The sequence below is a fragment of the Denticeps clupeoides genome, chromosome 20 (assembly GCF_900700375.1).
Source record: "Denticeps clupeoides chromosome 20, fDenClu1.1, whole genome shotgun sequence".
NCBI lineage: Eukaryota > Metazoa > Chordata > Actinopteri > Clupeiformes > Denticipitidae > Denticeps > Denticeps clupeoides.
In genome coordinates this window covers 18,421,183-18,437,429 of record NC_041726.1, presented here as the reverse complement: position 1 = coordinate 18,437,429, position 16,247 = coordinate 18,421,183, and the positions used below count along the sequence as shown (strand labels likewise).

At 40.9% G+C, this 16,247-nt stretch overlaps 1 protein-coding gene across 4 annotated transcripts in view; it reads left to right on the top strand.

Moving 5' to 3' along the window:
- The first annotated feature begins 476 nt into the window (after positions 1–476).
- The window catches only part of LOC114770645 (plectin-like), a 91,830-nt gene continuing 76,059 nt past the window's right edge, over positions 477–16,247 (top strand). For all 4 annotated transcript variants that reach the window (XM_028964699.1, XM_028964697.1, XM_028964698.1 and 1 more), the window contains exons 1-2: positions 477–705; positions 6,370–6,564. In XM_028964699.1, coding sequence (XP_028820532.1) covers positions 6,375–6,564 — 190 coding nt within the window. In that variant the 5' untranslated portion in view covers positions 477–705; positions 6,370–6,374. The remainder of the gene's footprint in view (positions 706–6,369; positions 6,565–16,247) is intronic.

Genomic DNA, 16,247 nt, shown 5'->3' with positions numbered 1-16,247 from the left:
GGAATGGTATTAAACTAAAAAGCCACAAGCCTTTTTTTCCCCCTAAATAAAAATCTTAAAATGATATCACGTATGCCCCATACATATTTATACTTCACTTTGAAAATGACTAAACAATGCTAACTGCAGCCCTGCTAACAATGATCAATTGTACATTTCCCAGTTATCTTATCTTAGCAATACACACACTTTTTTAAATCAACATAATCAAGACATAATTGAAATAGTTGGCACAAAAATAGCATTGCTTTTTTTTACTAACAAAACAACTTCCTGTATATTTTTCTCATCCTGCATGCAGATTTTTGCTGTATTCGTTGTCCTATTTGGTAAAAAAAGGAAAGCATCAGTCAGTCCTCACGTCTTTTTATCCAGATTTACAGACGTCAGATGACTCGTTCACTAAAAAGAACCGGTTCCGTTCGCTCTCCGAGAAGATCCGTTCATATGGACGAGGCTGCAGTTGCGCGGTTCGGTGTGCCAGATGGGATCTCCTGATCTGCAGCACCTCCCAAATTTCACGTTTTATTCTCACGCAGGCGTCTTCTGTAGGGGCCGAGGCGCGGGAGGTGTCCAAGCCGAGCTTCATTTCTCTGAAAGAGACTACCTGAGGACAGACTGCAGGGACGGGATGTTGTGAAGGACGGGCTGAAGGTCTCATCTAAACCGAGTCGTTTCCAGCCATCAACCGTGATCAGCCTGCAGGTATTTTATTCTGATTTCGGTCTTTCTTTGCGTAGGTTTTAGCTGAGTCAGTAATGTATTTGGACTATATATTTGAACAAGATGAGAACCACTAAATCACTATAACACATTCGACAAATATAACTGCACTACATAAATAAGTAACGATATAAAAAACCTTTTCAAATAATTTAACACCCATCATGCCTAAATCTAAGAATATATACATGGACACATGAATGGTTGCAATAAAGGTCCATTTTGTACACATCACCTGGTACACAACATCAATACGGGTGTGGAGAGAAGTAACAGTGAAACCAGATCACTGTAGAAAAGTCCTCCATTGGGAAGAAATGCTTGCAAGATAACGTGGGGCTTGGATTAAAATGCTGATAATACATGTGCATTTTGTTTTGTTAGTGGAACCACGTATAGAGCTCTACAGAAAGCTAGTTGATATGGAAAAATCATATCATAGTTTTTTATTTCCAGATAAGTACATATTGAGATATATCACAGTAAAAAAATGAACTCACAATCTGGCTTCAAAACATCAGACATTCAGCGGTATTCTGAAAAATATTTGCAAATTGCAGGTTAAAATTCTAAACCACTAAGGTGCCACAGAGGTCCCCTTGATGAAGGTACCACACACTGCTCCCAGGGACCTGTCATGGTGCCCACTGTTCACTAACGGTGATGATTTAAATGCAGAAGACACATTTCACCGTGACACCATGTGCTGTGCTTGCTTAGTTAAAAATAAAGTTAATTGACAAGTTTTAAAACCAACATTAACAGTAAACTCCATTAGTTGGAATAGTATTACACTAAAAAGCCACAAGACTTTTTTTTTTTTTCTTCAATAAAATCCTTTTACTTAACCAAAAAATGTGCATGCACTGACATTATATCGGTTTAAAGATAAAAAATTATTCAAATATCTCAAAATGACTAAACAATGCTAACTGCAGCCCTGCTAACAGTTATAAACTTGTAAATTGTACATTTCCCATTTGTGGGACTAATAAAGGCCCATCCTAACGTATCTTAGCAATACAAACAACAGTAAACATAGATTCTTTTTCATTAAAATAAATATATGAAATATAATTGAAATAGTTTGTACAAAAATAGCATTGTTTATATTAGTTTTTTACATTTTTAATGTTAATTTGGTTAAGAAATCGTGCAAGAGACGTGAAAATGGATGCTACAGCCGTCGATGGGAGCAAATGACATCTTGGGACAGGGTAGCGTTCCTTTTAAATTAATGAGCGCCTATCATGGCCAAGGTGGCACGCAGAATTAAAGAACCATAAACCTGCAAATTTGAGAAGCGATTTTTGTTGACTTGTTTCATTAGACATGTATTTACAGAGCTGCGAATAAATTTTGTTAACACGACGTACTTTTAGGTCCAAAATGGCATATAGGTAAGTTAAACTACACTCCTACTGCATGCAGAATAATTCAAATACAAAGATCACAAAAACCACCAGCAACATTAGCTGAAAGATCCTGGCAATCTTCATGATAAACCCTGCAGCATTAACATTTACATTTACAATTACAGCATTTACCAGACGTCCTTATCCAGAGCAACTTACAATCAGTAGTTACAGGGACAGTCCCCCCCTAGAGACACTCAGGGTTAAGTGTCTTGCTCAGGGACACCATGGTAAGTACGTAGGTGGTAGTAGCCTAGTGCCTAGTAGTAGCCTAGTGGGTAACACACTCGCCTGTGAACCAGAAGACCCAGGTTCAAACCCCACTTACTACCATTGTGTCCCTGAGCAAGACACTTAACCCTAAGTTGCTCCAGGGTGACTGTCCCTGTAACTACTGATTGTACGTCGCTCTGGATAAGGGCGTCTGATAAATGCTGTAAATGTAAATGGTAGTAAGTGGGATTTGAACCTGGGTCTTCTGGTTCATAGGTGAGTGTGTTACCCACTAGGCTACTACCACCCCACATACATGGGGTTACCACTCATACATGTATATGTCTAAAGTACGGACAAAAAGTATTTGGCAGCCACGAATTGTGCAAGTTGTCTCACTTGAAAAGATGACAGAGGTCTGTAATTTTTATTATAGGTACACTTCACTAGTAGCCTAGTGGGTAACACACTCGCCTATGAACCAGAAGACCCAGGTTCAAATCCCACTTACTACCATTGTGTCTCTAAGTTGCTACAGGGGGGGACTGTCCCTGTCACTACTGATTGTAACTCTGGATAAGGGCGTCTGGTAAACTTCAACTGTGAGAGTCAGAATGTTAAAAAAACTCCAGAATTTGAAATATTTTTTTGAACAGGGGGCGTTCTCCAGAATTAATCAAGACTAGGGCTGAATTTATCGAATATTTTTGGAATAATTATGGTGATTTTTTTTCATAGATTAATCTAGTAATCGGATAAATCATACTTTTTTTTGCGTTTTTTAAACAACTCTGTCAATAGTGTGTTATGCAACATGATAATCCTCTTAAAATGAGCAAGCAATTGGCTCTTATTCCTCACAAAAAAAAATGATTCGAACTCAATACTCAATAGATCAAAGCTTAAAACCTTTGGGTTACTGGCTCCAGAATTAAACCCATTTAATCAACCTTTCTGAAACATTCATGATGTACATGAAAAAAAACTATGAAACAGTGTGCCCCCTGCTAAGTAAATCTATATGCTAATGAATGTAGATTTGTACATCTGTTGCATTTATTATTACTACCTTATGTATGGGGAAGGCGTGTTTCGAGATGTAACCTATCAGAGTGAGAGCTCATGCCTTATCATACCTCATCACTATTGACTCATAACACAAATAATTACAAATAATGTACGTTCTAAGAAGCGCTAATGTTAGTTAGCAATCATAAAAATACGATAACTTGTAGAAGCTCCGATTCCACTTAGAGATTCTTTCGGTTAAGGTGCTATAGTTTTGACGAAGTACTTTTATGGTAAGCCAGGTTCGTTTTAGAGTGTATACACTGCACTACATTGTCCACCTTACACAGCGTAAAATGGTCCCACACTTCATACATTTTATGCCTTTTACGCACACCGGTATCTTCATTTTCCAATAAATTGCGCCTCATTAAATCTTTGAAATGTGCGTCAGTTAAAACAGTCCGTGTAGAACAATGATACCGGAGCAGTGTAGCTCCGCACTGAGTAGCTCCGCGGGAGCGATACGATAATAGATTGATTGGGATGGTACGATAATAGATTGACTGGGATGGTAGTAGCCTAGTGGGTAACACACTTGCCTATGAACCAGAAGACTACAGAGTCACAGGTTCAAATCCCACTTACTACCATTGTGTCCCTGAGCAAGACACTTAACCCTAAGTTGCTCCAGGGGGACTGTCCCTGTAATTACTGATTGTAAGTCGCTCTGGATGAGCATCTGATAAATGCCATAAATGTAAATGTAAATGACTTTGGTGACGAATTAAACGGAGCCTCGAGTCTTGAATATTTTTTGTAATCGAATCATTCCAGTTATTCGAATAACCGTTTCAGCCCTAATCGAGACCCTTTTCTGCTTAATTTCTGTATTATTACACCCTGGTGTTCACCCTGGGGTGGTCTGGTTTGGACTCCTGTCATGTCCCCCCTTGGCCAATGCAGAGGCAGCCTGTAAACTCTGTAGTCTAGTCAGCAGACCTCAAACGCAATCTCAAAGAGCCTTTTTTAAGTGTTACTGGGTAGTAACACTGAACAGTAACACTACCCACCTTCACCCAGTATATGAGATGCCTCACCAGACTGACTGTATGCCAACACTGTTCATCACTCCTCCCTCAGATAAGATCACAACCTGGTGCACCTTTTCCCTGTTTACGTGGCGTAGGGAGCCACCAGTCACCAGCACAAGACCGAGATGGTCGGAGGAGAGCCAGGAGGCTCTTAAGGACTGTTTTGAGTCTACTGTGCGGGAGGTGCTTTGTGGCGACCATGGAGAGGACATTTACAGCCTTGTCACCTGCACTAAGGACTACATTAACTGGTACCCACAAGGACCCCAGAAAAAAAAGCCATCCTTAAGCGAAACAGGAGGGCCCTCAAATCTGGAGACTAGGAGGAGCTGAAAAACGGCATCTACAGGATTGGAGGTTGTAGGGTCACATTTTCAACCTGATCCTGAAGCTGGGGAGAGTTCCACAGGGCTGAAAAACCTCTTGTGTGGTACCAGTGCCAAAGACTCTGGACTGTGGCTCTGACATCCCACCTGACAAAGACCCTAGAGCGGCTGGTCCTGGCTCAGCTTTGGCCCCGGGGGAGCTCATCACTGGACAGTTTGCCTACCAGCCTGACACTGCACTAGAGGATGCCATCATTCACTCTGCCTGAATTGCCAAGTACTTAGCTGTACAGCACCATCTGCAGGACTAGAGGTTGTAGTCACACTCTTATTCTCATCTCTGCTGACCTCACTAAAGACATCCGGTGAACCAAATTTTTATAAAAAAAGTCCCTGTATCGATACATTATCAACACGTAAAACTTGATGATATTTTCGAACACCACTGCTCTTTACAGAAAAGGGCAGAGCCCCCTTACAGTCTCTTCTCTGCTAGGGACAGGAAGAGACTGAACAGGCTGATTCGGAGGGCCAGCTCTGTTCTAGGATGCCCTGTGAACCGAGTGGGGCTGGTGAGCAACAGGAGAATGGTGGCTAAATTGGCATCTTTGTTGGACAACATCTCCACTGACAGCACTGACCAGCTCCTTCAGTGGCAGGCTGACAACATGGTTTCCTCTGCTACAGCGATGGTCCGCACTGACATAAACATTGAAGCATATACATGTCTATGAAGAGAAGTGCATAAAAATGCCTCACTCTTGTGCTGCTTGGGGCTGTACAAACCGCTGTACGCTCTAAACCAGATCCCGGGGGATTACATTTCATAGGTAAGGCTGGACAATTGTTTTGAATATATTTGGCCATTATAAAATCCCGTTTTATAAGTCTTAACCCTAGCTAAGTTAGGCTAAGCTAACGAAGCTATGCATCCCTGTGTTCAGTCAGCCTCCAAACTACGTTTTGGCTAAACGTAGGCATTAACTATTTAGACTGTTCTTAGCTGTTTAGTTAACTTTTCTCAAACTTTGAAGGTTTCCTAAAGAAATTCACCTCAGTTTACAAATCTTAACCTTAACTAAGCTAGCAAAGCTATGCATCCCTGTGTTCAAGTTAGCCTCCAAACAACGTTTTGGTTAAACGTAAGAACTATAATATGGGATTTTATAATGGCCAAATATAATCAAAACAGTTGTTTAGCCTTACCAGGGTTTGTCGTTCGACAGTAATGTTTTTTAAAGTAAAGACTTTTTTGTGATTTATTTAATTTTGTAGAATATTGTATTTTGAAAGCACTGGGCATTTCAAGTTGTTATAAGTAGTTTGTATGTTTCACTTTGAAATTAAACATTTCACTATTAGTAATTTGTATGCGCCTTTTCATTGAGATACAAGCAAGTGCCCTTTATCATATCGCAATCGCATATCGCAATATTGATCTCAATAATTGCAATATGTCTTTTTCCCCAAATCGTGCAGCCCTAGTATTATTGCAGTTTTCTGTCATATACACAAATGAAGGCCTATGTACTGAGGTCTTCCACCAACATAATTACTCTAACAACTTCTCTCTCATCTTTCCTTGTCCAGCCCTTATGGAGCAGCTGAGGCGGAATATACTCTCTCGCTCTGCATCTGAAGAGAGCAACAGCGAACTGAGCAGCATTCTATGTTCAGGCGACACGCTGCCATGGAATCTCGCCAAGCACCAGCGGGTCAAGCGGTCCAGGTCAGCTTCCAGCGATGTCTTGGACCCAGCAGAGAGGGCAGTCATCAGAATTGCTGGTAAGTGCAATAAGATGAAAGTGAAGTGATTGTCATTGTGAAAGGATATGTGTCCTCTGCTTTTAACCATCACCATTGGTGAGCAGTGGGCAGCCATGACAGGTGCCTGGGGAGCAGTGTGTGGTGATAGTGCCTTGATCAAAGGGACCTCAGTGGCACCTTGACAATTTAGTTCTGGTCAAAAGGTTATACTTCTTACCTTCCTTACCTTTTTGTAATGTGACATTATTGTAAATACAGTCTACATTTGCACTTACAGTCTACAGTAATATTTTGGGGCAGTGGTGTTTAAGACAAACACTGATGCCCAGTCGCCTGATAAGTTAAAAGCAGGGGACATATGTTGCTATAAAACACATTTACAATTATGTGGTTCTGCATTTTCTTGCTGAAATACAGCTGAATAGATGTCTTTTTATACATTTCAAGATTTAAGAGATTTATTGTCAGTACAACAGTGTACATATTATACAGTGTCTTGAAAAACTGGTTCACACAGACCCTCATAGTGTGATTGCAAAAGAAATATGTATATAAAAATATTATACACTCCACATGAATTTATGAAAAATTGTACACAAGGACAACATACAGTCGCTGACAAAAGTCTTGTCACTTGCCAACTAACCTCAAGTGCCGCTGAAATATATTTCTAATCAAGATTTTTTTTTCAATAAATATTATTCCCAACAGCTTTTGTAATAATGTTTCAGTGCAAAATGAAACTGTCAATATATGTGAATATTTTAATATTCAAAGCTTGGTGAAGCCCATTGAGTCAATTTTTGCAAAGACATAAGTGTTGTTTACCTTGTCATATGAGCTTCTCCTGTCACTAATAATGGATCAATTAGGTCTGAGGTGTGTATAAAAAGAACCCCAGTACACTAGACCTTCACATCAACTGCAACTAGACCTCTGCAAACATGCCTAAGATTCACCCTGAGACTAAAGTGTTGATAATCAAGAGGCTGAAGACCAGATCCACTGCTGATGTGGCAGACACCTTCAATGTGTCTCAGTGTCAAGCACAGAGGATAAAAAAAAAGATTTGAAGCCCAGGTTAGGCAGACCCCACATGACAACTGCTTGAGAGGACCATTTGTTGACTTGAAAATCCAAGGCCAGCCCATTTTCCACTGCAGCAGAGCTCCACGAGACCTGGTCACCTGAAGTCCCTGTGTCAACCAGAACAGATTGTCGGATTCTGTCTCGAAATGGCCTCCTTGGTTGAATCAGTGCCCAGAAGCCAGCACTAAACAAAAGACCATTGAAAAACTGTGTGGCATTTGCCAAGGCCCACAGCCTGCTAAAAAGGATGGACGCTGGAAAAGTGCCAGAAGGTGGATTTTTCAGATGAATCTTCTGTTGAATTACACCACAGTCGGCGCAAATGTTGCAGGAGACCTACTGGAGCCCACATGGACCCGAGATTCACCCAGAAAACAGTTTGGTGGTGGAAAAATCAGGTCTGGGGTTACATCCAGCATGAGGGTGTGCGAGAGATCTGCAGGGTGGACGGCAACATCAATACCAAGAAATCTTAGCTACCTTTTATATTCCCAACCATAAAAGATCAAATTCTGCAGCAGGATGGTGCTCCATCATATACTTCCATCTTCACATCAAAGTTCCTCAAGGTGATGAAGATCAAGATGCTCCAGGATTGGCCAGCCCAGTCACCAGACATTGAGAATGTGTGGGGGAGGCATGCAAGACTGCTTTCTTTGCTATTCCTGATGACTTCATCAATAAATTGTATGAATCCTTGCCAAACCGCATGGATGCAGTCCTTCAAGCTCGTGGAAGTCATACAAGATATTGAATTTGGATCTCACAGCACTACTACTTAAAGTGAAAGTGAAGTGATTGTCACATGTTATACATAGCAGCACAGCACATGGTGCACACAGTGAAATTTGTCCTCTGCATTTATCCCATCACCCTGAGTGAGCAGTGGGCAGCCATGACAGGCACCCCGGGAGCAGTGTGTGGGGACGGTGCTTTGCTCAGTGGCACCTCAGTGGCTCCTTGGCGGATCGGGATTCGAAGCGGCAACCTTCTGATTACTGGGTCGCCTCCTTAACCGCTAGTCCACCACAACTTAATTTTGACTTTGCAGTAAATTTGTTCAATAGGCGACAAAACTATTTGTCTTGACCAAATTTGATCTTTCTGTCTAGATTAAATGATGATGATCTTTTTTCAGTGAAACTAATTCATTTCAATGCATTAAACATCATTTTGTAGGTTTTAGATTTTCATATGAGCTATTTTGTAACACCAATCAATGACTGTGCATTTGTGCAGTGGACTGCCTACAGTAGATGTGATATTTTAATATGAGCAGAGTATAACTGTTAGAAGGTGCTTAAAGTCGGAATGTTTGTTGAGTTTATCAGTTTTTTTGGTGATGGCAGTGCATCAAGAGCTCGGACTGCTTGGGGGAATGACTTGACTCTGAATGAGTCTGACTGATGTGGTTGATGTGGCAGTTACAGTTCTGATGCTGCGGAACCATCTGCCAGATGGAAAGGGGGAGAGCAGGGCATGTGAGGAGTTGTGAGTGTCCTTCACATTTACATTTACATTTACGGCATTTGGCAGACGCCCTTATCCAGAGCGACTTACAACATGCATTCAAGTTACCACCGATGAAGAGATCAATTCCGGTTCACTAGGACCCCAACTATGAATACAATATTTTTATTCACTCTGTTGTAGATTCTGTACACAAGTTTGACAATAAGAAAAGTTACAAGTTAATCTAAATAATCTCTAAAGAGGAAGGTCTTGAGCTGCCGTTTGAAGGTGCTCAGTGACTGAGCTGTTCTGACCTTGAGGGGGAGTTCATTCCACCACCGAGGGGCCAAGACAGAGAAGAGTCTAGATGAGCATCTTCCTTTTACCTTCAGAGATGGAGGGACCAGGCGAGCAGTACTGGAGGCTCGGAGTATACGAGGTGCAGTGCGAGGTGTAATAAGGGCTGTGAGGTAGGATGGTGCTACTCCTTGTTTGGCTTTGTAGGCCAGCATCAGTATTTTGAACCTGATGCGTGCAGCTACTGGGAGCCAGTGGAGGGAGCGTAGCAGAGGGGCGGTGTGGGAGAATTTGGGAAGGTTGAAGATTAGTCGTGCTGCTGCATTTTGTATGAGTTGTAGAGGTCGGATGGTACATAGTGGTAGACCAGCTAGAAGGTAGTTACAGTAGTCCAGTCGTGAGATTACTAAGGACTGAACCAGTAGTTGGGTGGCCTTGGTTGACAGATAAGGGCGGATTCGTCTGATACTGTAGAGAAGGAATCTACATGAGCGGGAAAGATTGCTGATGTGAGTCGAGAAGGAGAGTTGGTTGTCTATTGTTACTCCAAGGTTGCAGGCTGTTGTAGAAGGAGAGAGCTGCGAGTTGTCTAGGTAAATAGCAAGATCCTGATGTGGTGAAGAATCTGCTGAAATGAATATTAGTTCAGTTTTGGTGGGATTGAGTTGGAGGTGATGGGCTGCCATCCAAGACGAGATGTCTGTTAGACATGCATAGATTTTGGAAGCAGCATGTACATCAGAGGGAGGAAAGGAGAAGAGGAGTTGTGTGTCGTCAGCATAGCAGTGGTAGGATAATCCATGTGAGGAAATGACCTCACCAAGTGATCTCATGTAAAGGGAGAAAAGGAGAGGTCCTAGCTCTGAGCCTTGAGGGACACCAGTGGAGAGTCTACGTGAGGTAGAGGTGGATCCTTTCCAAGTCACTTGGTAAAATCGCTCATCAAGGTAGGAAGCAAACCACTGCCATGCTGAGCCCTGAATTCCAAGCCTCTTCAGGATAGACAAGAGAGTCTTGTGATTAACTGTGTCAAATGCTGCAGAGAGGTCGAGGAGAATAAGAACCGATGACAGTTTTGCCAATCTGGCAACATGAAGCTGCTCGGTAACAGCCAGAAGGGCCGTCTCAGTGGAATGAGCTCTCTCTCTCCTCTTTCCTCCTGTCGCAGCAGACCCACGCCATCTATAACGGCCTCACTCTGACGGGAGCGTAATTCAGAGCCAGGTCTGGGCGGAGTTCCGGAAATTACAGGCTCCTCCTACAAAAAGGATAAGCACAAGACAGAAAACACAGACAACACATTACATGACCATGGGATGTAACACTGATGGGAGTTTATGCTTTGCAACAGGGCAAACCTTGTGACAGACATTGTGAGTGTGCATTAGGCTGTGCAGCTGTAACTTTTCTGCTGTTACGACTCCGGGTGCACAGTGGAAGGGTGGTAGTAGCCTAGTGGGTAACACACTCGCCTATGAAGACCCAGGTTCAAACCCCACTTACTACAATTGTGTCCCTGAGCAAGACACTTGACCCTAAGTTGCTCCAGGGGAGGACTGTCCCTGTAACTACTGATTTTAAGTCGCTCTGGATAAGGGCGTCTGATAAATGCTGTAAATGTAAATGTAAATGGAAGGAGGCACCGAAGCTTGACATGATAATAGTAATTTATATTCATTAAACACAAGTCAACAACATTACAATGGCCAAAATGAAACAGAAATAAACATAATGCAACTTGTAGGCATGTGACACTGTAGTCAGGATCTCAACACTGAATGAAACATCTTCAGCTTGGAGTGATCCAAGTCACCCCCTGTCTGAGCCCCTGGGCATCACATCTACTTCCTTTTATCCTCATGAGCACTGTAATGATTACAGTTGGATAAGGTGTCATTCCATTTCAAATCATTACACTTATTGTCACAGATTTAATATTGTCACCTTCTTAAGTTACTCATGTGACCAACATGCCAAGTTCAGTTAAGACTTTAATCTTAATGAACCGCACAAAAGTGATCCTTGTATTGTACTAAAGCTATGGTCCAGCTCTATAGATGGAAGAATATCTATATCATCACCATTTGAATAAGTGGTGATGGCATAGTACCAAGCACAGGTTCAAGGAATAACATGAAATAAGGTTAAAAATAATACTCTGACAAGGTGTATTCAGCATATACTCAGCATATACTCAAAGAAAGGATGTGTACACTTGGTTTTGCAAGCATCAAACGTTATGCCTGTGCTGCATATGATAGTTTGTGGTTAGCATGTGTTAAAGAAACTATGCCCTGCACAGTTTCAACCTTCTCCATCCTATTAATTTCCATGCCATTCTGATAAACATGTTATGGATCATCAGGATGTTTTTTTATTAGCTGACATTGTGACAGCAACAGGACAGACAACACAATACCATTCGAAGCCACAATTGCTGCTTCAAATGCTCTGATGGAGTAAAGTGTAAAAGTTTCAGTTTTTTCCCAAATAACAAAACATAAAATAATAAAATAAACAATTATAGGTAATTATAAAATTATTATACATAATTACAAAAGCAATATTTAATTATAAGATGAATACATTTAAGTAATAATTACAGTAATTTAGACAGGATTACTTATTAAATTACCACCCTCTCACAGAAAGAGTGATACAAGTTTTTTTTAACTTTACACTTTACTGTTTATTGGAATGATTGTCTACAACAATCAAACTTTATTAGCAGCTGCACAAACTCTGCAGTCAATATGAAAACATTGGCATTATCTACATTTACATTTACGGCATTTATCAGATTTATTTACTGCCCCACACGAGAATTTTGTTCAGAAAAAATAAAGATCACTAGACGTGATGCAACTTTGGTATCACAACAGAACAGAGTACACCACAGTCACACAGAGAACCAATGTGAACTGGAGCAGTAGAATTTATACATATACTGGGAACTGGTGAACTTAATTAACACAGACATGACAGGGACATGGTGCCGTCTGGTGGACAAATGGCACTGTGCCATAATGACCCCCATTACCCCCACACTTTACTGTGTGCACTGAGTGATGTGCTGTGGTGTGTCATATGTGACAATTATTCACTTTCACTGCACTTCCTGTTGCTTGGATCTGTTAAAGCGCTGTTCGTTATGATTGGCTTTTTGTGTTGTCTGTGAAAATACGAATGGAATAAGTTCTATTAACTTTGTATCAACCAAGGAAAAATGTTATATTAATCTACTACTACAAAGAACACAAATGACAGTCTCCCCTAATAAAGCCTGTCTATGTGGGGCAGTGGTGGCCTAGCAGTTAAGGTGCCACTAAGCAAAGCACCGTCCCCAGACACTGCTCCCTGGCTGGGTCCTGGCTGGGTGATGGGTTAAAAGCAAAGGACACATTTTGTTGTGTGCACGTGTGCTGTGTTGCAGTGTATCACAATGACAATCACTTCACTTTCACCTCATAATGGATTAGAGCTGTAAAGTCAGATCTTAAAAGTAAGGCCCAACAGAACCAGTCCTAATAAGTACAGCTTTTTAAAAAGTAAGTAAGAGGCAAAGGAAACATGCAGTGGAATGAGCCTCCGTTTCACCTCCTCAGCATCCAAGTTCGCATTAAAACTCATCACCTGACGATGGTGGTCAACAACTGCAAATCAAATTAACATTTCATTGAAGCAAAACATTTAAGAAAGCATGTTTACAAGATACAAAACACTTTTAACAACTGGTGCAAATTATTAATAATGGAGCATCAGCGTACCGTTAGAGGAATTTTAAATGTACCACTATCATTGGTAGGACCTTTTAATCCAAACACCTATTCCTCAAACCTGGAAGGAAGTCCCTTTCTGACTCAATACTTTCCAAAGTTTCTTCCATCTTCCTTGTGTTTTTTTTTTTTTTTCCCTTGGGACGTTTTCAACTATATGCTCCTGTCAAAACCCATCGAGATATAATGTATGTGAGATTGGACTTAATAAGAAATGTTATGTTTCATTCAGATCAGTGGTTAAAACACTGGATTAAAGTTCTGACTCCCAGATTTTGAATAAATTAGTTAATAAATTACTATAGCAGTACAAAGCCATTAAAATGAGTCTACAGGTTGTGGCTAGGGTCAGACTGTGTGAGTGTTTACATGAAGAGGTTTAGCACATACTATTGTTCTTATTACATAGTTTTTATGTAATAGTATTTTTAATAGCCCTTTTTACAAAAAGTGTAATATTATATAATTCTTAAGGCAAGTGTGCTGGTTTCTGTGAAAGTCTCGAGTGTGTGTATGTGTGTGGGTGGGAAATGGTCCCAGCTGATATCAGCCCCTCGCCAGCTCAGTCTCTGCCCCTTTAAGGGGGAGGGTCAGTTGTGTGCATTGATATTTGTCAGGCTGAGTAGGGGAGTGGTGGTCTGGAATGAAAGCAGAAAACGTCACTCAATACACACGCAGTGAAAGGAGGGAGAGAAACACTCACACACAGGGAAAGAGGGAGAGTGCAGCACACTTTTTTCCCCCCCAAGAACTGCATCTGCTGCTCTTTGGAGCTGAGAGACACACACAAGCAGAGTGAGCGCTAAACCCCATGTCTATGTACGATCCTTCCAGATGGCCTGCTCAGGCTGAAGAGCAGAACTTTGTGCTGGCATTTGAGAACGTCCGTGAGAAGTATAAAGGTACCATCTACTGCTTTACCCTGGTACACTAACCGTGCTAAAATCTGCATAATCCATAACCTTGCGGATGTGTGATCATTAGTTCCCCGTTTTTGTGCATTCCACTCTCTGTGCCGTGGTGACTAAGCTGTGTTCTGCTGTCTGTCTCTTATGACTATGACTATAATTGATTTACTTTGTGAGTGGAGGCTTGAGCAGGAAGTATCCCCAACATTCTTCCATCAGCTCTGGTTCTGCTGTAGGTGTTGCAGAAATGTTACTGGTAGATGATTAGGCTTTGGTAGGAGTGTTGGGGCAGGGGTGGGCATGAGAATTGGTTGAATCTTTATTTTGTTGATAGATTGTTGTTGTGGAAAGAGTATTTGTACAGAGAAAGTCACATCAGCTGCTTTTATGATGTCATCACAAATAATGCAAAATGCATGCATTATGTTTTCAATTATTTATGCAGGGCACACACCTAACATGTACAGACCTATGCATGTTGCATATCCACAATCCTACCTAAACATAACACAATTCCAACACCAAGCACGAACAAACAAGGAGAAGAAAAGTTTTATGGCTCAGATGCTTTGTTTACAGTGCATTATGTTTATGATAATTTTTATCAGTTAAATCACTCTAAAGGTTTAAACTTAATTTCTTCTGTGACTCAGTAACTTATATGCTGATTTCTACACTACTTTACATAACTTTCTACATAACTTTATAATGATGCCAAAAAGTGTAATAATATCATTCTCAAGGCATGTGTGCTTGTTTCTGCCAAAATCATACCTTGTTGTTGCTGATATTTTGGGTATGTAATTTTCAAGCAGGGATCTCAGTGGTGGCCTATTGGGTAAGGAAGCGGCCCCGTAATCAGAAGGTTGCTGGTTTGAATCCCGATCCACCAAGGTGCTACTGAGGTTCCACTGAGGGTGATGAGTTAAAAGCAGAGGGCACATTTCATTGTGTGCATGTGTGCTGTGCTGCAGTGCATCACAATGACAATCACTTCACTTTCCCAGGGTTGATACTAGAAAGAAGTTTAGCCCACTTTCAGGAATAAATTCAGCCCTACTGACAGCCCTGTTTTTTTTAATATCTCTTCATTTTCTTGACATTGTGGAGAGTTGTATGTATAAGAGTACTAAAAGTATCCTTATTGGCCAGTACCAGCAGCTCTTTGTAAAATTTCTTGATGATCCTCAACACTTTGGACTGAAATAATAAGTTGCCTTATTATTCATTCAGTCTTTCGGGGCCATGTCCCATTTTATGAATTTGTTGAAATAAAATTACTTTGTAGAAGGAAGAAAGGACACAAGTGCAAGACAGAGTGACATAAAAATGGACACAGAGCAGGGAAAGTGACACCACAGCCCAGTGATCAAGTGCAAGGCATGGGTGGATTATTTAGGATACTACTACAGACTTCTAAAAAAGGTTTCAATATTTTATTACCTAAGTTGAGTAGAAAACTCACTAATTAAGTAGCGGTAATGAAAGAGAACATGCTCTCCCTTTTCTTATACATTTTATACATGATGTTCTGTAGTGCACATGGCTCCAAATGCCATTTTATGGTATAGGACAATGAGATTTTACCTTTTGCTTTAAGTACATACTACAAGCTATTTATATTTGTAATTAGGTCAACTTAATTTACCATTAAAAAGATACTGGCAATCAGAAATGTTAAGCAAACCATTTTAGTTTCAGGTCAAAATTGCAAGTATTTGTTAAGTTGATCCAAATCGAGTGCAGCCATATAATGTCATTTTGTTGTCTTTTAGGCTTCAAACTTAAACTAAAATGTTTACCTCAGTTACCCTACTTTCTGTAGTGTGCTGGTCATTGTGGGGAATCAGATAGGGTACCAGCTGCTGGTGAATCACACCACCCTAAGGAAATCAGCAGCTCTGTCCACCGAAGAGATCATTTTCATGCAACATGTATAAATAGCCATCTTTAAAAGGCTATTTATACATGCATCACACACTGCGATGGTTTATGTTGGTTTATGTGCACTGGCTAATGTGCTGTGTGTAGACACATACACACACACACACACAGTTTTGAGAATGACACAAATACATTTTTTACACAAAATTGGCTGCTTCCGTTTTTATTATGGCAATTGGCATATATTCCAGAATGTTATGAAGAGTGGAAAGTTTCCATTGCATTTTAGCCCTGC